General features: G+C 58.1%; 1 protein-coding gene across 1 annotated transcript; it reads right to left on the bottom strand.

Moving 5' to 3' along the window:
- Window positions 1-506: 506 nt before the first annotated feature.
- On the bottom strand, window positions 507-14,266 carry ROBO3 (roundabout guidance receptor 3). The gene is made up of 25 exons (XM_059488266.1): window positions 14,116-14,266; window positions 10,695-11,021; window positions 9,782-9,939; window positions 8,477-8,597; window positions 8,264-8,402; window positions 7,540-7,667; window positions 7,335-7,459; window positions 6,731-6,902; window positions 6,429-6,640; window positions 5,920-6,001; window positions 5,668-5,836; window positions 5,415-5,581; window positions 5,061-5,185; window positions 4,761-4,980; window positions 4,568-4,680; window positions 3,947-4,427; window positions 3,743-3,869; window positions 3,526-3,629; window positions 3,239-3,448; window positions 2,993-3,149; window positions 2,757-2,924; window positions 1,135-1,241; window positions 970-1,047; window positions 792-896; window positions 507-715 (listed from the first exon to the last, which is right to left on the bottom strand). Exons 1-25 carry the CDS (start codon window positions 14,264-14,266, stop codon window positions 507-509), a joined length of 4,155 nt encoding a protein of 1,384 aa, XP_059344249.1.
- Window positions 14,267-22,534: the final 8,268 nt, after the last annotated feature.

Here is a 22,534-nt window from a genome sequence, read left to right as displayed (position 1 = left end):
CTCCTTGTCCCCCAGCCTTCCTTGTCCCTCACCAGCACCCTCATTCACCTGCTGTGTCGTTGTCCCCCCATGTAATCTTGTCCCCCACCAACTGTCCCCTCCCTTTCAATCACCTCATCCCTCTCAGGCGTCCTTGTCCTTTCCCATCATCCTTGTTCCTCCCAGCTGTCCTTGTCTCCAGGATCTTTGCCCCACTTAAGCATCTTCCTCATCCCTCCCCATTGCCCTCATCGCTCTTCTGCTCATCTGTCCCAGCTGTTTCTGTCCCCAGGGTTCGTGTCCTTCCTTGTCCCTCCTGAGCGTCCTTGTCCCTCCCCAGGGTCCTCATTCCTTGTGAATTCCTTGCCCCACCCCAAGAATACCTGTTCCCCCTCACTCTGACGCCCACTGGCCATGACCTCTGTACAACCCTATTTCCGCGGAGCCATCACAAATTAAAGAACATCCCTCCGTGTCCCGTGTCCCATCCCCGTGTCCCCAACTCTGTCACCGACTCGCCCTCCCTTCTATCGCTTCTCCCGCGGCGGGCAGGGTGCCCCGGTGCGGCGGCCGTGCCCGGTGCCCTCTCCGCGTTCCGCCGGGGTCCGGCTGCGCCCCGAGCCGTGCCCGCGGGAGCTGCCGGAGCCGCGGGACGAGACGCTGCCGGTGGTGGAGCAGCTGCCGGACACCGGCCCGCGGGGCAGGCACGGGGCTTTGCTGTAGGGGGGGACCTCATCTGCAGGGGAGGGACACGGTTGGGGCTCGGCAGTGCCACCGCAGCCCCTGCTGTCGCGGCCGGTGGCGCTGCTTACCGCGGCCCGGGCGCTGCGGGACCCTGCGCTCGGCCCCGCTCGGCTCCGGCCCCGCACCGGGCCCGGGGCTCTCTCCGGGCGGCGGCAGCGGCGGCGGCGGCAGCTCTGCGGCACAGGGGGAGGACGGGGCTCAGCTCCCTGAGCCTCCTGAATCCCCCGGTTCTTCCCTCCCACTCACCTCCCGTCTGCTTTTCCCGGCGGTAGCGGCTGCTCTTGGGCTTCAGGCGACTTTTGGAGATCGCCCCGCGGGTTTTCCCTGGGCAGGGGGGGATAGGATGGCAGCGTCAGCCCCTTCCACAGCCAGCGAGACCCCCACCCACCCACACGGGCCCCGGGGGCTCACCTGTGCCGGGAGGACAGAGGGCTCGGGCTGGGCGGCCCTCGCCGGCATCCGGGGCCACCGAGGGGCTGCGTGCCCGTGGGGGGGTGCCCACACCGTGCGGGGGTCGCCTGGCAAAGAGGGGGTGGAGTGAAGGCAGCGTGGGGGGAGCGGCATGGGGGCTCAGGGGCCGCCACAGGGGTGGCACAACTCTCTAGAGCTGTGCCAGAGCCAGGAGAAGCCGTGTGGTACTGCCACAGCTGGATGGCAGTGGTGTAGGGGGGTGAAGCATCACAGCTGGGTGGAAGTGGCACAGCTGGATCACAGCTGGGTGGCAAAGGGGAGCTGGATGAGTGCAGTGGCACAGCTGGGGTGGAGGACCACAGCCTGGCAAGGCTGTCATAGCAGGGCTGGCCTGCAATGGCACATCTGGAGCACAGCTGGATATAGGCTGCACAGCTGGATTGCAGAGGCACAGCTGGATCACAGCTGGGGTGGCAAAGGGGAGCTGGATGAGTGCAGTGGCACAGATGGGGTAGAGGACCACAGCACGGCAAAGCTGGCCTGCAGTGGCACATCTGGAGCACAGCTGGATAGAGGCTGCACAGCTGGATTACAGCTACACAGCTGGACTGCAGTGGCACAGCTGGATCAACACACATCTGGACTGCAAGCACACTGGCAGATTGCAGCGGCACAGCTAAATCATGACACACCTAGACGGTAGCACAGCTGGATTGCAACCATGCAGCTTGGTTGCAGCTGCCCAGCTGGGTCATAGCACAGCTGGAATGCAACCTGGAGCTTGACTGCAGCTGCACAGCTGGAGTGCAGTGACATGCCAGCATTGTGGTGGCACAGATGGACCATGGCAGAGCTGGGGCACGGCAGCACAGCTGGGTGATGATGGCCTACCTGGCTCATGATGGTGCAGCTGTATTGCAATGCCCCTGTCACCCACAATGCCATGGATGTGTGATGGCAGCATGGCCAGAGCTCAGCTGGGGATCAGGGATGGATGGTGGCACCATGGATGGATCACAAAGAGACGCCTGGACCATGGTAGGACATCCAGACTCCACTGGGGCATGCAAACCCCAGTGGGCATGGCCAGACCACGGTGGCACAGCAGGACCAGATCATGATGGAGTGGCTGGATTGTGATGGGAGACCCAGGCTATGGTGGGACATCCAGAGCCTGATCCAGAGTCCAGTGGCAAGGCCAGACTGTGGTGGAACAGTGGGACTGGATCATGTAAACATGATTGGGCACAACATCCAGAGCTCAATGGGACACCTGCATGTCCCATCAGATGACATATCTGCACCTCAGCAGCATGGCTGGACTATGGCAGCATGGCAGAGCCAAACGGTGACAAAATGGCTGGGTTGTGATGGAACATCTGGACCATGGTGAGGCATCTTGACCCCAACAGAACATCTGGACCCCAATGAGACACCTGGAAACTAATGACACCCTAACGACACAGCTGGACCATGATGGCATGGCAGGGCTGGGTATGACAACATGGCAATGGAACACCCAGGCCATGGTGGGACATCTGGACCTCAATGGGACATCTGGACCCCAGTGGGACATCCAGACCCCAATGGCACGGCCATACCCAGCAAGGCCCATCCCCTACCGGGGCAGGAGGGAGCCATCGAAGTCGCGGAGGCGGGGGATGTCCTCCGTGGTGCGGGGTGAGGGTGTCAGCGTGGCGGTGGAGCGGCAGCCCGAGGAGGTGGTGGGCGAGGATGCAGCAGTGGCACAGGGGATGTCCTCACCAGGGTACCACACCTCCATCCCCAACCTGCACGATGGAGACCACAGGGTAGCTGCTGGGGGCAGCATGCCCAGCCCCCGAGCCCACACACTCACCCTCGGGCTGCCTCTTCCTCTTCATCCTCCTCTTCCTCCTCCTTCTCCTCCTCCTGGGCGCACTGGCTGAGCTCACTGGCTGAGGGTGGCGGGGGCAGCAGCTCTGTCCAGCTCACTGCTGGTGGTTTCACTGCTTGCCCCAGCTTTGCTCTGGCCCCTGTGCCAAGGAGGGATGCTGGGGGGGCTGTGGGGAGGGCACAGCACCACGAGCACCCACGTGTGCCCCCACCCACCCGACCACCCTACCGTGCTCAGCCCGGCCACGGGGCACCTGGGAGGCTGCAGCATCCACTGGCTGGGAACCCCCCCCAGAGTAGGAGGTCCCATACTGTGAGAAGGGACGGGGGAACGCGCAGAGCTCCTCACTGTCAACCTCGATGGTGCTGTAAACCGGCCCCTCGGCAGCCCCCGCTCCAAACTGCTCCGTCTGCGCGATGTAACGGGTGATGCCAGCATCTGCAGAGGGTGACCAGCATCATCAGGGCTGACCATAACCCCCTCAAGAGCCACCCAGCCCCATGCTGACCCCTCACCATTGTAGTATCTCTCAGTGGACCCCAAACACCCGGCAGAACTGGTTGTGCTGCCACCACGCCACGCATCCGCCAGCCACGGGTAACCACTGCCAGCGGCTGCCCTGCAGGGGGACGGGGTGAAGGAATGCTGGTGCTCAGCCCTGGGGCAGGGCAGGTGGGCCAGGGGGGGTTACCTGGGGCGGGGCAGGGCAGGGCAGGGGGGCCGGGGGGTTACCTGGGGTTGCTGCGCACTGGAGCTGGGAAGGCAACTGTGGAAAGAGATGGGGGTGAGGGCAGCGAGAGGCCGTACTGGGACCCTGCAGCACTCATGGGCTTACCGGTGGGTGTGTAGGCAAAGGATGCTGCAAAGAGACAGACAGTGGGTGGCTGATGGGTGGGGGATGAAGGTGAGGGGTCCCAGGGGTAGCACCCTCTGTACCAGTGAAGTGGCTGAGCTCCTTCTTCCTCCGGCGGCGGCTGTAGAGCCAAGCAGCAAAGGCCGCGAGGACGACCCAGCAAGCGCCACCGACACCGGCAATGAAGGCTGGCTGCCTGGCTACCTCTGCTAGATGCTCAGTCAAGCTGCTCCCAGCTGCTGGCCCCGCACCTCGCTCCACCAGGGGGGCTGCAAGGGACACGGGAAAGAAGGACACACCGGCAGGGTGCCAAGGAGCCATCCCCAGCACCGCAGTGGGTGTCCCCATCATGCCCCACCCATGGGGAACAGCTGTGACAATGAGGGACTCACCGATGTGGATGGGGACAGGGGCACTGCGGGCACCCACACCAGCACTGGTGGCAGCAGCAACCTCAGCACGGTAAGGGACCCCGGGGACAAGTCCGTGCAGCACTGTCGCCAGCACCGTCCCCTCCACACTCTGGTTGATGTGGAAGCGGCTCTCATTGCCCAGGCACCAAATCTGGTGGGGACCAGGAGGAAAAGATGGGGAACACCCATAAGGACAGCATGACGTGGCATCATGAGAGGACAGAGTGGAGTTCATGGTGTCATGAGTGGACAGAGTGGAGCTGCCACACCCCTGCTGCTGTCCACGCTTACCCGGTAATCGCGGATGACCCCGTTCTGCTCAGCCAGAGGTGGTGGCTGCCATGAGATGCGGACACTGGTACCATTCCCAGCCACACTGACAGCTCGTGGTGGGGCGCTGGGGGCTGCCGGTGGAGCACACATGGGGTATCACCTCCAGGCTGTCCCCAGGGACCCGCACCATCCCCTCCATCCCCGCACTCACCCGCCTCAGGGGTGCGCAGAGCCCGCACAGCACTGTCGGGACCGTGGAGGTGATGGAAGTAGGGTCGGACCTTGACCTCGTAGTCCTGGCCCCGGCGCAGCTCGGTGAGCAGGGCCCCCCGCTCCCCTGGAGCCCACACCGCCCGTGCCTCCTCCCAGCGCCCGCCGCGCTGCCGGTACAGCACCCGGTAGCCCTGAAGGAAGGGAGCCTGGTGCTCCACCTGAGGAGCCGAGGGAAGGGTGGGATGGGGGCATGATCGACACTGGGAGCCCTGTACTGGAAGGGAGGCTCAGCACTCACGGTCCAGGAGAGGTGGACGGTGCCCAGCGGCAGCACCACAGGTTCCTTCAGGTGCACAGCCACTTGTGCCAGCTCCTGCTGCACCTGCTCAGGATCCAGCCCTGGCTGCATGGGGTTGGTGTCTGCTGGAAACATGAGAGGATGGAAGGTCCATGCATATCTCCACTGGTGTCACCAAGGGAAGGAGCCATGGTGACAGCACATACCCATGGGAAACTCCACGGGCATCACTGGGAAAGGATGGACCCAAAGATTTTGGGTGCACGGGAATCTCCACTGGTGTCACCAAGTGGAGATGGACCCACGGGTGGGGGGTTTGTGGACACCTCCACTGATGTCCCTGCTGGGTCTCACCTTGGGTGCGCACAGGCTCCGAGATGCCACTGGGGTCACTGAGCCCGTAGGCGTTGACCGCCCGCACCAAGAACAGGTAGACAGTGTCAGGGACAAGGCCGGTCACTGTGTGGGTCTCACTCTCCACATCAGCTGCCACTGTCTGCCACGGGCCACCCACTGCCTGGCTGCCAGGGGACAGGGGTGACTCGTGACAGGGTGGTATCAGGCCACCACATCATCCCTGCAGCCAGACAAGAGGCTTGTGTGATACCTGAAAGCCTCCACTATGTAAGAGGTGACATCGGTGGCACCACTGTCCTCGTTCCCTTTCCAGCTCAGGGTGACACTGCTTTTGGTGACGTTGGTGACCACAGGGGTGGAGGGTGGCCCAGGGAGGAGATCGGGTGCAGGGGAAGGCAGGGAGAGGTTGGATTCATCACCTGCAGGGAGATGCATGGAGGTCTGGGTGGCTTTGTTCCCAGGGCCACGGTGTCCCCGCTGCGGTGAGATCTCCATGACCCACCTTGTACCTCCAAGGAGATGCCCCAGCTTGTCTCACCCGCTGGGCTGGTGGTCACGCACTTGTAGAGCCCGGAGTCTCTCACCTGCAGGGGGAAGAGCTCCTGCCCCATCACCCTGAGCACCCATCACCTCAGCACCCACCACGCTGAGCACCCACCACGCTTTGTACCCACCACCCTGAGCACCCACCACACTTGGTACCCACCGCCCTGAGCACCCGCCACGCTTTGTACCCACCACCCTGAGCACCCACCATGCTTCGTACCCACCATGCTTCGTACCCACCACCCTGCACACCCACCACGCTTTGTACCCATCACCCTAAACACCCACCACACTTGGTACCCACCACCCTGAGCACCCGCCACGCTTTGTACCCACCACGCTGAGCCCCAGCACTGCTTGCACCCATCATGGTGAGCATCCACGTCCCTTTGCTCCCCCCTGGCACTCACTGCCCCCTCCCTCCCTGCAGTGCCCCCTCGAGTGCCCCTGCCGGGGCCGGCTCACCCGGAGGCCGCTGATCTGCAGGGTGCCGTTCTCCAGCAGGCTGGCACGGGGCTGCACACCTACCAGGGCACTGCCATCCTTCAGCCACCCCACGCTGCCTGTAGGGTCATGGGCCCCCGTCCCACAAGGCAGCAGCACCGTGGCCCCCACAGGCAGCACTGTCCGGTTAGTGGGGAGCAGGCTGAGCACCGGGGGGTGGAGTTCAGTGGGCGCTGCAGGGAGAAAATTGGGAATTGCTGAGTGGTGGGGTGGGTGTCACTCATGTGCTGGACGTGCCAGCTCTGCGCTGGCACTGGACTTACCCCCTGTCACCTCCAGGCCTGCCCTGGCCAGGACACTGCCGGCCACGCTGATGGCCTGGCACAGGTAGTGGCCGGCATCGCTGGGCTGGACGTTGATGATGGTCAAAGCACCACTGGGGCTCACCCAGACACGGCCAGAAGGGACTGGGGGCTGGCCCGGGAAAAGCAGGGTCTGAGAGGGAGTGGGAATAGTGGGGGATGAGGGGTGAGAAGCAGGGAATGAGATGAGGACAGAGTTAGGGGTGGGAATGAGACTGGGGACAGGGATGGGATGGGATGGGATGGGATGGGATGGGATGGGATGGGATGGGATGGGATGGGATGGGATGGGATGAAGTGGAATGAAGTATGATGGGGATTGTGATGGGAATGGAATGGGCACAGGAATGTAATAGGGACTGTGATAGGATGGTGATGAGAACAGGTAGGGATGAGGATTGGTAGTGGTGTGATGTTGAGATGGGACGAGATTGGGATGGAGATGAGATGGGGATGGAGTGGGAATTGTGATGGGGATTATGATGGAATGGAAATGCTGATGGGATTGGGATGAGGATGGGACTATGATTGGGTGTGGGGTCAAGGATGAGGGAAGGAGACAGACCTGGCTCCCCTCCTTCTGCCAGAAGACAGCGGGTGGTGGGTTTCCCTTGCTCTGGCACTGGAAAGTCACACTCTGGCCAGGGGTGACAGCTTGGTCATGGGGCCCTGTGACAAGCTGGGGGGGCACTGCAACAATGCAGGGAGAGACAAGGGCTTGTCTGGGCACTCCACCAGCACCCAAGGGTACTCCCCAGGGCCCCCCTTACCATGCACAGTGAGGGTGCCCGATGCCTCCGACCTGCCCACGCTGTTGTCAGCCACGCAGGTGTAGGTGCCCTCGTCCTCCACCTGCAGCTGCCTGATCCGCAGGGTGTTGTCTGGCAGCACCTCCCACCTGGAGGAACCCACGAGGCTGGGGCACCAGGAGGGCGTAAGGTGCCATGGGGTGGGGATGTAGTGAGGGTGGAGGATGTGATGGGAATGTGGGATGTGATGGGTACAGGGGAAATCTGGCATGCAGGAAAATGGGAGATGTGATGGGGATGTGGAATGTGGTGGAGATGCGGAATGTGATGGGGATGTGGGATGTGATGGGGATGTGGGATGCAATGGGGATATGGAATGTGAGAGGATGTGGGATGCGATGGGGATGTGGGATGAATCAGGGATGCGGGTTGCAGTGAGGATATGGGATGTGATTGGGATTTGGGATGCGGTAAGAGTGTGGGATGCAATGAGGATTTGAGATGCAAAGGGGGATGTGGAATGGGATGGAGATCTGACACAATGGGAATGTGGAATGCAGTAGGGAGCACAGGATGTGCTGAGCATGGAGGATGTGCCAGGGTCATGGGATGCAATTACTTGATGCCATGAGGATGCCAGGTGCTCCAAGCACACCAGGCTGGCACACACTGAGCTGCCCAGCTGTACCACAGGACCCTGGCTGCCCTTGGTGTCCCTGAGCCACCCCTCTCGCCCCCTACTCACCTTCCCAGTGGCATTTCACCCTCCTCCTTGCGCCAGCGCGCTGCCGGCTGCGGATCCCCCATCACCTTGCAGGCAAACTCCGCCGTGCCCTCCACCAGCACCACCTGGTTCTGGGGCCTCTTGCCAAAGGCTGGGCGCTCTGTGGGGTGGCTGTCAGTCCCAGCAGGATAGCACCCACCTCCCTGACACCCCAAACTTGAAATCCCCACGTACCAAAGACGACCAGCTCAGCTGGCTCGCTGTCCCTCTCACCCACCACGTTGGTGGCCACGCACACATAGACGCCAGCATCGCTCTTGTGAGTGCTGGCCACCATCAGCTTCCCACCACGGATCTGCAGGAGGAACAGCTCATCCCACATTGCCATCACATCCCACATCCCCATCACATCCCACATTGCCATCACATCCCACATTGCCATCACATCCCACATTGCCATCACATCCCACATTGCCATCACATCCCACATTGCCATCACATCCCACATTGCCATCACATCCCACATTGCCATTACATCCCACACCCCCATCACATCCCACACCCCCATCACATCCCACATCCACACTGTATCCCACTTCCCCATCACACCCCACATCCCCATCACATCCCTCATCCACACTGCATCCCACATCCTCATCACATCCCACATCCCCACTGCATCCTACTCCCCCACTGCATCCCACAACCCCATGACATCCCACATCCTCATTGCATACACACACACATCTCCCATCCCTATCAAATTCTGCGTCTCCATTGCATCCCACATCCCCATTGCATCCCACATCCCCACCTCATCCCAAATCCTCATTGCATCTCATCCTGACTGCATTCTGCATCCCCATCACATCCTGCATCCTCATTGCATCTCACACTTGCACCCACACTCTCATCACACCCCATGTTTCCATTCCATCCCAAATCTCTGATGCATCCCATATCCCTATCCCGTCCTACATCCCCATCTCACCCCATATCCCTAAACCATCCTACATCCCCATCTCACCCCATATCCCTATCCCATCCTACATCCCCATCTCACCCCATATCCCTATCCCGTCCTACATCCCCATCCCACCCCATATCCCTAAACCATCCTACATCCCCATCTCACCCCATATCCGTATCCCATCCTACATCCCCATCTCACCCCATATCCCTATCCCGTCCTACATCCCCATCCCACCCCATATCCCTAAACCATCCTACATCCCCATCTCACCCCATATCCGTATCCCATCCTACATCCCCATCTCACCCCATATCCATCCCATCCTACATCCCCATCTCACCCCATATCCGTATGCCATCCTACATCTCCATCTCACCCCATATCCCTAAACCATCCTACATCCCCATCTCACCCCATATCCATACCATCACACAACTCTGCTGCATCCCACATCCCCACCACATTCCAGATCCTCACTGCTCCCCATCCATGTCACCCCACATCCTGAGTCCCTATAACACTCCCCATCCCCTACATCACCTTCAGCCCAGCTCTGCCCCGCTCACCGTCAGGCGCTCGTCCTTGTCGCTGACCCGGACCCCGTTTTTCTTCCAGGACACGCTGGGCTCGGGGTGCCCGCGGGGCGGGACGCACTCCAGCACGGCCGGTTCTCCCGCCGCCACCACCACGTCCCCCGGGGGCTGTCGGAAATCGTCCCGCAGCACTGCGGGGACAGCGCGGCCTCAGCTGCCGGCCCCGCGCCCCCGGGCTGCGGCAGCACCAGGGCTCGGAATTGGCTTGAGCAGATTTTCGTTTATCTTCATTGATTTTACTTGATTTTCAAATGCTTTCAAATATTTTCATTTGTTCGCATTTATTTCCATGTGTTTTCAATTATATTCACCTCTCTTAATTTCTTTTACCATGTTTTCATTTATTTTCACTCCTTTGCAGTAATTTTCATTTATTTTCATTTATTTCCAATTATTTTCAGTTCTTTCACTTTTTCTCTTCACTAATTTGCACTTATTTTTTCATTTATTTTCACTTTCAGTTATTCCCACTTGCTTTAATTTATTTTTCTTCCATGTTTTATTTTCTCTCATTTACATTCATTTCCACTTCTTTACTTTTAGTTTCACTAATTTTCACTTGTTTACTTTTTTCATTTGTTTTCGCTTAGTGTCATTTATTTCCAATATTTCATTTGTTTTCACTTAGTGTCATTTATTTCCAATATTTCATTTGTTTTCACTTAGTGTCATTTATTTCCAATATTTCTCACTTCTTTTAATTTATTATCATTCATTTTCACTTTATTTATCCCTAATTATTTTCCTCTTATTTTTATTTATTTTCCCCTCTTCACTTGGCGACAGAGATGGGAACGTGAAAGCCACAGCTGCAGGAGCAGGCTGGGTTTAGGGGCGATACCAGAACCCCAAATTTCCCTCCCTCAAATCCTCCCCCAGGACTCACCGGCCACCTCCAGGGAAGCATTGCGGCTGGTGGCCTCGCCCAGGTAATTCCTGGCCACGCAGACATAAACGCCCTCGTCGGGCTTTCCCCGCCGGCCGTGCAGGATGCGGAGGAAGAAGAGGGAGCCGCCCGGGAGGAGGGTGCGGTGGGAGCGGGGATCCTCCCGGTCCGTCTCCACCCGCTCCCCGTCCTTGTACCACTCCACCTCCGGGGCCGGCCGCCCCTCGGCCTTGCAGCTCAGCGTGGCCGGGTCCCCCTTGGTGACCAGGACATCCGTGGGGTGCTCCACGATGCGGGGAGCCGTGTCCTCCAGCTGGGCGTGGGATCCTGCAGGACAATCGGGAGGGGCAGGGATGGGTTTGGGGGCTGAGCATCCTTGGATTGAGTGGTGCTCTCCTGGCCCCAGACCCTGCTTTGCTTGGAAGGCAGGAGGTGAGAGATGAAATGTGGCCAGGTCCCAGCCCAGCCTATCCCAGGGTGGGAGGGAGCAGGACCACAGAACCACAGAATCACAGAATTCAGAGGATCACAAAATCACAGAATGAGAGGAACACAGGGTCAGAGGATCACAGAATCACAGGATCACAGAATTCACAGAATCAGAAGATCACAGAATGACTGGGTTGGAAAAGACCTTCAAGATCATTGAGTCCAACCCAGCCCCAATCCCTCAACTAAACCCTGGCACCCAGTGCCACATCCAGGCTTTGTTAAACACACCCAGGGATGGGGACTGCACCACCTCCTCAGGGCAGACAATTCCAGAACTTTATCATTCTGTAAAACACATCTTCATAACATCCAACCTAAATTTCCCTTGGTGCAGCTTAAGATCAGATGGGGAGGGTATCAGGCAAGGCCAGTGGGACAAAGCAGCCTGATGAAATGGGGATGGGACTAAATTCTCCCCAAAAAGGGATTTTTCCACCAGCTGCAAGTGCTGACTTTCTGTAGCAGAGCTGGTCATTCTGGGCTGCAGAAAATGCTTAATTTTAAGTTTTTAAAAGCCCCATATTGGAGTTATGGGGCTGTTACAGAAAAAAAACCAACCCTGCTAGGGCACAGGAATTAATAGATGGTCATTAATGTCAGTATAATTAATGCTCATTAATGCTGGGGCCAGCTGGGCTGAACCACGTGTGTCCCCAACACCGCCTGGGGTGTCTTGGCAGTTTGGTCCCCAGGTGTCACTGCTGGCCCAGTGGCACAGGCACACACTGCATGCCCAGCCACATGTGTGCACACAGCTGTGGGTCTGCACAGGTGCATATGAGCATTACACACACGTGCATGTGTGCTCATGTGCTTTACACACACGTGCATGTGTGCTCATGTGCGTTACACACACGTGCATGTGTGCACACGTGCATTACAAGTGCAGGTGCATGTGTGCACAAGTGCATTGCACATGTAGGTGTATGTATACGTGTGGGCAGTCACGCAGGGGTATGCACACACACACAGGTGCGACCACACACATGTGCTTGCACACACACATATGAACATGTGTGCTTCAGGTGGGATGTGCATGTTCTGACATGCACAGATGCATGCATGTGTGTGTGCGTTCGTGCAGGGTGTAAATGCACACACACACATCTGCACACATGCATGTATTTGGTGGGGGTCCCTTCATACATACATATGTGTTCAGGCATGCAGAGGTGCACACACATGTGCACATTCACACACGGGTGTGGCATGCATACACAGGCTGCACACACAGGTGCACATGCACAGGGGCACACACAGGTCCACGCACATCCATGCACATCCACACACACTCAAGTGGGGCCATGAGCCTACGCTTACCCACACTGCTGCATGCACACACATGCACACACACGCACACTGCACACACATGCATACTGCTCCTAAAAGCACACATGCACACTGTACACATATGCACACACATGCACGCTGTACAGACATGCAAACACACGCACAATGTACAGACATGCACACACCACATGCACACTGCACATAAATGCACACATGCACATAAATGGACAGATGTACATACATGCAAGCACCTGCGCAATGTACAGACACACACATGCATGCACACATGCAAATACATGCACATGCACACACATACACTGTCCATAAATGCACACATAGAGACACACGCACACTGCCCATACAAGCACATACGCACATACATGCACACATGCACACTGTACACACATGCACATGCATGCACACGCATGCACACTGCCCATAAATGCACACACATGCATGCACATGCACACGCACCCCACACACGTCTCCCACTCGCACACACCCTTTCCCCTCACTCTGGGGCAGGATGCAGTTTGGGGTGCCCAGGGGTTGCCATGGGGATGGGCTGTGGCTGCCATGGGGACGGAAGCGATGCTGCAGGGCACTGGGTACCCCGGGGGGCACAGCAGGGACTGAGGGGGCCGCAGCTGGGCCCGGTGACTAATTGGGACAAGCAGGGGGTCAGGGCAGGCCCCTCCCTGTGCCCGGCTGGCTGTGCAGGGGCAGGGGCTCCCAGGGGGTTTGGGAACACCCCCGCCCCCTCCCCAGCCACCCAGGGCCAGCTGGAGGGGCACAGACTAAAAAAGAGGGGAGAAGCTCAAAACTGAGTCAAAATTCAGTCAGACACCTCCTCCCTCACCCCCACTCTGCTCATTGGGGTCATAGGGCTGGTTTGGGGACATGGGGAGGATTAGGGCACACGGAGCTGGTTGGAGGACACTGGAATGGTTCAGGAATGCAGAGAGAGTTTGGGAACACGGAGCCAGTTCCAGTCAGTAGTCTGGGATTGGCTTGGGGACACAGAGCTGGTTTGGAGATACTGAGTCTCTCCTAGTTTTGTCTGGGAGTTGGTTTGGGCACACTGGGACAGGTTTGGGACACAAGGCTGGTCCTGGTTTGGAGACTGGGCATGGATGTAGGGAAATGAAGGCTGTTTGTGGACCCTGGGTTGCCCCTGGTTCGGGGTCTGGGGACATGGGGACAACTTGGTGTCTGTCCCAGCTCACAGTCTGGCAGCTGAGGAGGAACACGGGACAGTTTGGGAACAGGGAGCTGCTTGCAGTTCAGGATTTGGGAACACAGGACTGGTTTGGGAACACCAGGACGGTCCTGACTTGGGCAGAGCGGGCTGGTGTCGGTTTGGGGTCGTGTAGACGATCTAAGGACACCACATCACTCCCAGGAGCTGGGGACAGGGAGTTGATCCCAGAATGGGGACACGGGGCCGGCGTGGGGACACTGGGTCAGTTCCGGAGCTGTGACATGGGGCAGGTCCGGTTTGGGGACAAGGGGACAGGATGGGAATCCAGTGTGGGTGCTGGTGGGGTCCCAGCTGGGGCTGGGGTCTGTGGGTACTCCCAGCATCCCGGCTGGAGCGGGAACTCCGGGACGGGGAGCAGAGGGACCGGGGAGCACGTACCGTTACCGGGGCTGAGATCGGGCAGGTGGAGCGCGGCGATGGAGCGGTTGATGCCGAGCAGCAGCGAGGAGGAGGAGTTGGAGCCTTCGGCTCCCAGCGAGTCGGCGAACAGGTTCATCTGCAGCAGCGTCTTCAGCAGGTACCGCAGCATCCTGTCCCGGCTCGGCTGAGATCGGCGGGGCTCGGCTCGGCTCGGCACGGCACTACCCGGCACGGCAAAGGCTGCACTACCGACACTACCCGGCACGGCAAAGGCTGGCTCAGCTCAGCCCGACCCGGCTTAGCCCGATCCGGCTCAGCTCAGTTCGGCTCAGCCCGATCCGGCTCAGCTCAGTTCGGCTGGGCTTGGCTCAGCTCAGCCCGGTCCGGCTCAGCTCAGTTCAGCTGGGCTCGGCTCGGCTCAGTTCATCCCAGTCCGGCTCAGCTCAGCCCGATCCGGCTCAGCTCAGTTCGGCTAAACTCGGCTGGGCTCAGCTCAGTTCAGCCCAATCCGACTCAGATCAGCCCGATCCGGCTCAGTCTGATCCGGCTCGGCTCAGTTCCGCCTAGTCCGGCTCAGTTCAGCCCGATCCGGCTCAGCTCAGTTCAGCTGGGCTCGGCTCGGCTCAGTTCATCCCAGTCCGGCTCGGTTCAGCCCGATCCAGCTCAGGTCGGTCCGGCTCAGCCTGATCCGGCTCAGCTCAGTTCGTCTCTGTTCGGCTGGGCTCAGCTCAGTTCAGCCCAGTCTCGCCCAGTTCCGCCCAGTCCGGCCCAGCCCGGCTCGACTCGGCTCAGCCCAGCGCGGCTCAGCACAGCCCGACTCAGTCCGGCTCGGCTCGGCTCGGCTCAGCCTGCGGCACCGCCCCCGGGTAGGGGCCGGCCCGGGGCGGTGCGGGGCGGGGTGACGCGGGTGTCCCTGTGTGCCCTCCCCGTCCCCGAGCAGCGGGATGGGGACCGAGGCGGGGGATGTCCCGTGTGGGGTGGGGTGGTGCAGTGGAACTGGGGTGAATTTTGAGGGGGCACAGGAAAAGGGGGGTCCTAGGGCTGGAGGGACGACACGGAGGAGACGCAGCAGCTCCCAGGCTTCACCCCAAATTACGCGACACCACATGGGGCTGCATCACCCCACACTCGGGACCCCCCGTCAGTGAACCCCGAAAAGCAGCACGACCCCGCAGCCCACGGGGAATGAGGCTGAGTAGCACACTGAGGGACACTTTGGGGGTGCTGGGACCACCAGTGGCCTTCAATTTGTGGGGTCAGGGGGGAAACACGAAGGAATCAGCACCATTGAATGCGTGAGTAGCAATTGGCCGTTTAATTATTGTGTTTGTGCTGATGTGGGAAGCAATGAGGCTCCTTCAGCGAGCACCGGGGGGGGCTGGGGGAATTAATTAGGGAGGTTCATTATGGGGTGAGGGGGCTCCTGGGGGGAGCTTATTAAAGGATATTTTGATGGTGGCACTTGGAATAGGGTAAAAGTGGGGAAAAAGGGAAGTGGGGAGTGTGGGGAAGCTGGAGGGGGCTCGGGGGAAAAGAGGAGGTGGGGAAGGAAGGGGCAGTGGAGGAGGACCAGGGGGACTGGGTTTGCACATCTGGGATTTGGGAGGGAGAAGGGGCCTCACATCTGCATGCCCAGAGCAGTGGGAGTCTGCCCACATGTGTTTGCACATCTGGGTCCCCAAAGGCATTCACATCTGGAGGACACTTGGGGCACAGCTGGGGAGGGGGGGAGGTTTATCCACACACATCTGGGGCACCAAGGATCTCCAGGATGTTCACATCTGGGAGGGTTGGGTGGTGTGGGGGATGCAGCTGCATCAGACCAACAGCTGGAGAGGTCCCTGATGTCACAGCTGGGCACACAGCTGTGCACAGGCATGCTCGAGCACATCTGGAGAACCAGGTGGTTTCCCTTTGTGCACATCTGGAGTTTGCACATCTGGACAGCTTGCCCAGGCTGCTTTTCCACGGCCAGAGCTGTGCTGAGGCTGCAGAGGGGTGCACATCTGACCCACTCAGCCTCAGCAGCATTCTCTGGGCTCTCCATATCCCACCGAATCTGCCAGGTGTCCGGTGGGCAATGCATTATTCATCTGTCCCTTGGAGCTAGGCACAGAGAAAGTAAATAAATATTAATTTAGTAGGAGCACAAAGCTTTTCCTCTTCTCCTGCTGGCAGTGTGGCAGCACAGGGATTTCTCGGTAGGATCAGAAAAAAAAAAGTATCCATGAAAGAAGAGGTTTATCCAGCTATTACCTGAATAATTCTGTGGGATGGGAATTGATGGCAATGCTGGAATATCTAAACATTGCATACTCCTGTTTCCCCAACTTCTCCTTTTGGGAAAAGCTGACCTGAGGAATGGGACATCTCCAACACAGAACTACAGGATGAAAAAGGGTGTTAATCCATGGAAAACCCTTGGGCCCCTTTTCATGGAATCCTTGGAAAATGTGAGAATTTTTAATGGGAATCCTGGAGGTTTTGGGAGCCTTAGGGATTAAAGCACCTCTGTATTAATCCCAGTCTGAGGCCTGAGGCCGCAGCGATGGCTCCCAGGGGTGACACACGCACATCCAGCGCCTCCTCTGAGAGAGCTTGTGATGGGGAATGGAGACAAAGGAGCCGCCTCATCCCGATGGATAATCCCCCTCAGATCCATCCCGTTAATCAGCTGGGCAAACAGCGAGAGCGGGGGCATCGCCTCCTCGTTAGCAGATTTATTCTCACTGCCACGGCATTTAATTGCTGCTTGATTTAGCGATTAGCGCCTGTTTGCCCAGGCTTTGCCCAAATCACCCTCCTCAAAGTTTTTACATGGGGGGGAGGCTTCCTCCGTACTTTGTTATCCTCATTATTCTACACTGGTTTTGCTGCTTTCTTATTCCTCCTGTTTTTCCCCAACCAACCCTCGCTGAGCGGCATTGGGGAGCTGGGGAGGGGGGAAACTGAGGCACGAAGTTTGGCCATAATGAGGAGCGACAAGATATTTGTCTGGGCAAATGAGCGGCTGGGTCCCCCCTCCCCGCTGCCGGGGGAATCCCTGGCAGCCCCGTTATTAACATTCCCCCCGGGAGCCCCCCACCCCGAGCCAGGCGTTTGGCCGGGAAATGCGGCTTTTTGAATATTTATAGAGGTTGTGGCAGCACTTGGGGTGGGGAGGAGGGAAAGGGGAGCACGGGGGCGGCTGGGGGATGTGGAGAAAGCGATGTTGGGGACTGGGGGTGGTGGGGGGGGCATGGAGCTGGAATCCTTTAGGGATGACACTGGGATGCTGTAGGGGATGACACTGGGGATGGTGTGGGGATGACACTGGGATGCTGTAGGGGATGACACTGGGATGGTGTGAGGCATGGTACTGGGATGCTGTAGGGATTGACACTGGGATGCTGTAGGGGATGACACTGGGATGGTGTGAGGCATGGTACTGGGATGCTGTAGGGGATAATGCTGGGATGCTGTAGGGGATGACACTGGCTTGCTGTAGGGGATAATGTTGGGATGCTGTAGGGAATGACATTGGGATGGTGTAAGGAATGACACTGGGATGCTGTGTGGGAAATGACATTGGAATGGAGTGGAGGATGACACTGGGATAGTTTGGAGAATGATGCAGGGATGCTGTAGGGGATGGCACTGGGATGGAGTGGGGAATGACACTGGGATGCTGTAGGGGATAACGCTGGGATGCTGTAGGGAATTACACTGGGATGGTGTGGGGGATAACACTGGGATCGTGTAAGCAATGACACTGGGATGCTGTGGGGGGTAGCACTGGGATGGTATAGGGGATAATGCTGGGATGCTTTAGGGATGACACTGGGATGCTGTAGGGGATGACACTGGGATGGTGTGGGGAATGACACTGGGATGCATTAAGGGGTGGCATTGGGATGCTGTCAGGAATTACTCTGGGATCCTGTAGGGGATGACACTGGCTTGCTTGAGAGGACAGTGCTGGGATGCTTTAAGGAATGATGCTGAGATGTTTTAGGAGAATGTAGTGGATGTTCTAGAGGATACAAGTAGGATCCTTTGGGAATCATGATGGATACTTCAGGGGGTGACAAGACTGGGATTGTCTGAGGGATAACTGTGATGCTTTAAGGAACGATGCTGAGATGTTTTAGGAGAGCATATGGGAATGACTGGGATGCTTTAGGGGATGATACTGTGTTGATTTAGAGGATGATGCTTGGACGCTTTAACAAATAATGCTAGGATGTTTTAGGGCATGGAGCTGGAGAGTTTTGGGGAGCATACTGGGATGGTGTGGGGAATGACACTGGGATGTTTGGGGAATGATGCTGGGATGGTGTAGGGAATGACACTGGGATGGTGTGGGAGATAATGCTGGGATGCTGTAGGGGAAGACACTGGGACAGTTTGGGGGATGACACTGGGATGGTGTAGGGGATGACACTGGGATAGTTTGGGGGATGACACTGGGATAGTTTGGGTGATGACACTGGGATAGTTTGGGTGATGACACTGGGATAGTTTGGGGGATGACACTGGGATGGTGTGGGGGATGACACTGGGATGGTGTGGGGGATGACACTGGGATGCTGTAGGGGATGATACTGGGATGCTGTAGGGGATGACACTGGGATAGTTTGGGTGATGACACTGGGATGGTGTGGGGGATGACACTGGGATGGTGTGGGGGATGATGGTGGGATGCTGTAGGGGAAGACACTGGGATGGAGTGGGGAATGACACTGTGGTGGTGTAGGGAATGACACTGGGATGGTGTGGGGGATGACATTGGGGTAGTTTGGGGGATGACACTGGAATACTGTAGGGGATGACACCAGGATGCTGTAGGGGATGATATTGGGATGCTGTAGGGAATGGTGTCAGGATGGCTCATGGATAACACTGTCTAAGGGGAGTGCACTGGGGTGTTTTAGGGGATGATGCTGACATGCCCTAAGGAATGACACTGGGATTTTTTCAGAGAACAGACTGGACTGTTCTAGGGGATAATGGTGGGATAAATTAAGGAGAGATGCTGGCATCCTTAAGGTCCTTTAGAGGACCTTATGGGACTTCAGGGTGTGATGCTAGGGATGCTGTAGGGGAGCAACCTATCATGCTTTAGAAAATGTCACTGGGATGCTTTAAGGGATTCGTCTGGGATGCACAGAGAGATGCCAGGATGTATTAGGGGATGATGGTAAGATACTGTGTTGCAGTACACTGGAATGCCGCAAGGAATAATGCTGGAATGCTGTAGGGGATGGTGTTGGGATGCTTTAGGTGAATGATCCTGGGAAACTTTAGGGAAGCACATTGGAATGATTTAGAAGATGACAGTGAGGCTTTAGGAGAGGATGCCAGGGTGTGAGATGGAATAACGTTAGGATGTTTCAGATGAACATGCTGGCATGATCTAGGGGATGACACTGGGGTGCTGTAGGGGTTGATGCCAGGATATTTTAGGGGATGGTGCCAGAATTTTTTAGTGGATGCTTTAGGAGAGCTTAGTGAGATGCTTTAGGGGATGACTGAGAAGATTTAGGGGAGCGCACTGACGTGCTTTAGGGGATGATGCCAGGGTGTGCAAGGAATAAATCTGGGATATTCCAGGGAAGTGCGCTGGCATGCTTTAGGGGATGCTGGTGGGATGCTTTCAGTGAGCAGATTGAGATGCTTTAGGGGATGACCCATGGAGCCTCTGTGGAGCGGTGTGGGGATGCCTCAGAGGACGAGTGTCAGTCTGTCCTCCGCACCTGGCAGGCGCAGGAGGCCGGTGCGTCGAGATCTCCTCGCGGGCATCCCAGCCCGCCTCATTACCAGCATCTTTGGAAAGCCGGAGCCCATGTGTTCTCGAGACGAGCGGCTTGGGGTATATTAACATCCCATTTCCACCTCTTTAATATAGAGTTTGTCGAGATCATTTATCAGCCGAGCCTCCCTTCAGGGCCGGGGGAAGCCGGGCAGAGCTCGGCAGCTGGGTCATGGCGAGAGGCGAGGGATGCTCGTCCCCGAAGGAAGCCGACGCCGGGTTTAACAGGTAGTGGCTCATGTGCGAATCGCTAGTTTGGGACCGCCACATCATTGGGAAAGGCTTTATCAAAGCTGGGCTTAATTGGGTGGAAGGCTTGTTTGCATGGCCGCTAATGGGGGATCAGAGGGCCGGGGACCCAGCGCTGACGGCCTCACAAAGGCAAGCAATTACTTGCTTGTCTGCATTATGTATTAACCCATCTGGGCTCGGGATATTGGCTGTGAAAGGGAGACAAAGAGGGGGGCGTGCCGGTTGCCCCCGCGCCGAATTAGCCCGCCTGGGTCCCCTTTGTGCGGCGGCCAGGGCAGCTGGATCGGGATGCAGGCGCTCAGGATGCTGATGGGCACCGGCGTGCGGCAGCAGGGCGCTGCCTCGCTCGGCATCCCCGCGTCCTTCCCAATATTGCATCGAGCGCCTTTTCTCCCCTTTCATCAGTTCCCTGCCTGCGGCCACATCTCGGGATAATTACGGCTTTCGCTTTAATTAGCCACCGTCGCCACTAATAAGTTTATACTTCTTTTCAGCGGCGTATTTTGGCGGCAGGAGGTTAATTACAAGCAGGTCAGTAAATTGCAGAGCACACTGCTGTGGGTCTAATGACTTGTCCGCTCGGCTTTTTGGCGGACTTTTAATTATGCCTATTGAATTGGAGGAAGACTGACTGGAACGAGGAGTGCTGGGGACCAGGGGGTGTTTCCCCACCGCTTCCCCAAGCTGCTCATCCCGCTGTCCGCACATCCCCAGGAGCTGAGAACGGGCACAGCTCATTGAATGGTGAGCCCTGGCTGAGAACGGGCACAGCTCATTGAATGGGTGAGCCCTGGCTGAGAACGGGCACAGCTCATTGCACGTGTGAGCCCTGACTGAGAACGGGCACAGCTCATTGAATGGGTGAGCCCTGACTGAGAACGGGCACAGCTCATTGCATGGTGATCCCAGGCTGAGAACGGGCACAGCTCATTGCACGGGGGAACCCTGGCTGAGAACGGGCACAGCTCATTGCATGGGTGAGCCCTGGCTGAGAACGGGCACAGTTTATTGCATGGTGAGCCCTGACTGAGAACACCCAAAAATCCTCGCACAGCTCAGTCTGAGCTGAAAACACACACAATCCTCTGCACGGATAAGCCTGAGAACAGTCACAAGTCGCTGCACGGATGAGTCTCATTTGAGAATGGCCACAACTCATTGCGTGGCTGAAGTCACCCAGAGCCCGTTTCACAGGTGAGCCCAGCTGAGAATGTCCATAATATCCACAACATCGAGTGATCTTGGCTGGGAGCTGCCACAGCTCACGGCAGGGCTGAGCCGTGCCCAGGCACGGTCCCGGTTCACGGCAGGGCTGACACGGACCCTGCCCCTCCCAGGAATGCCTGCGGAGGTGCCGTGGGTGAGCCGGGCTGGGGGGACCCCCCTGTCCCCCCCTCAACCCTCGCCCCCCACCCCCTCGTCATTAGCGCGCGGTCAAATGGCGCTGCCGGGACTCGGGGCTGCATCGCAATCAGCTGCTCTCGGCCGTAATGAGTGTTCAGGCCCTAATTAACCGCCACCCTCATTTGCATCTGGCCCGCCCTCCCCCTCCTCCCCGGCCTCTAATCGTGGTCTGGCCAGCTCCGGGGGGCTTGGGGGTCTACAGCTGCGGGGACGCTGCAGCTGGCATGGCCATCTGAGGGGACAGCAGCAGCGGGGACACCCCTCTGGAGACCCCACATGGGATGCGTGCGGCCCTCTGGGGACACACAGCAGAGCTGGCTGTGGAAACATCGCTTTGGGGACATGCCTCAGGAGTGGCAGTGGGGACACATCAGTGCGGGCACACCTTTGAGGACACTCCAGGGAAGCGGGTGCATACCTTTGGGGACACGGTGGCAGCAGAGACATCCCCTTGTGGTCACTCCAGCAGTGGGGACTTCTGTTTTGGGACATGGTGGTGGCAGAGACATCGTTTTGGGGACGTGATGCAGGGCTGACATTGGGGACACACCTTTGGGGACATGCTGGCAGTAGGAGCATCCCTCTGGGACCACACCAGCTGTGTGTCCGTTTGGGGGCATGTCACAGTGGTGACAGTGGGTGGATGTGCTGGCAGCAGGGACAACCCCTTGGGGATGTGGTGGCACCGAGGACATGCCAGGGGCAGATCATGCCTTTGGGGACGTGCCACGGGACTGCCATTGGGGGATCCCTCGGGGATGTGGTGACAGCAGGGACATCTCTTTGGGCACATGCCACAGGACTGCCATTGGGACATCCCTTTGGGGCACTCTGCTCATTACCCCCTCGGGGATGTGGAGGCAGCAGAGACATCCCTTTGAGGATATGTAGGCATTGGGGACGTCTCCCCACTGGGAGGACACTCCCTGGGGACAGCAGGGACAAAGAGCCCGCTCGGGGTGGGGGATGGAGTGTGGGATCCGCAGCTAG

This window comes from Ammospiza nelsoni, chromosome 24, assembly GCF_027579445.1.
Source record: "Ammospiza nelsoni isolate bAmmNel1 chromosome 24, bAmmNel1.pri, whole genome shotgun sequence".
Taxonomy (NCBI): domain Eukaryota; kingdom Metazoa; phylum Chordata; class Aves; order Passeriformes; family Passerellidae; genus Ammospiza; species Ammospiza nelsoni.
This window is presented reverse-complemented; position numbering and strand designations above follow the sequence as displayed.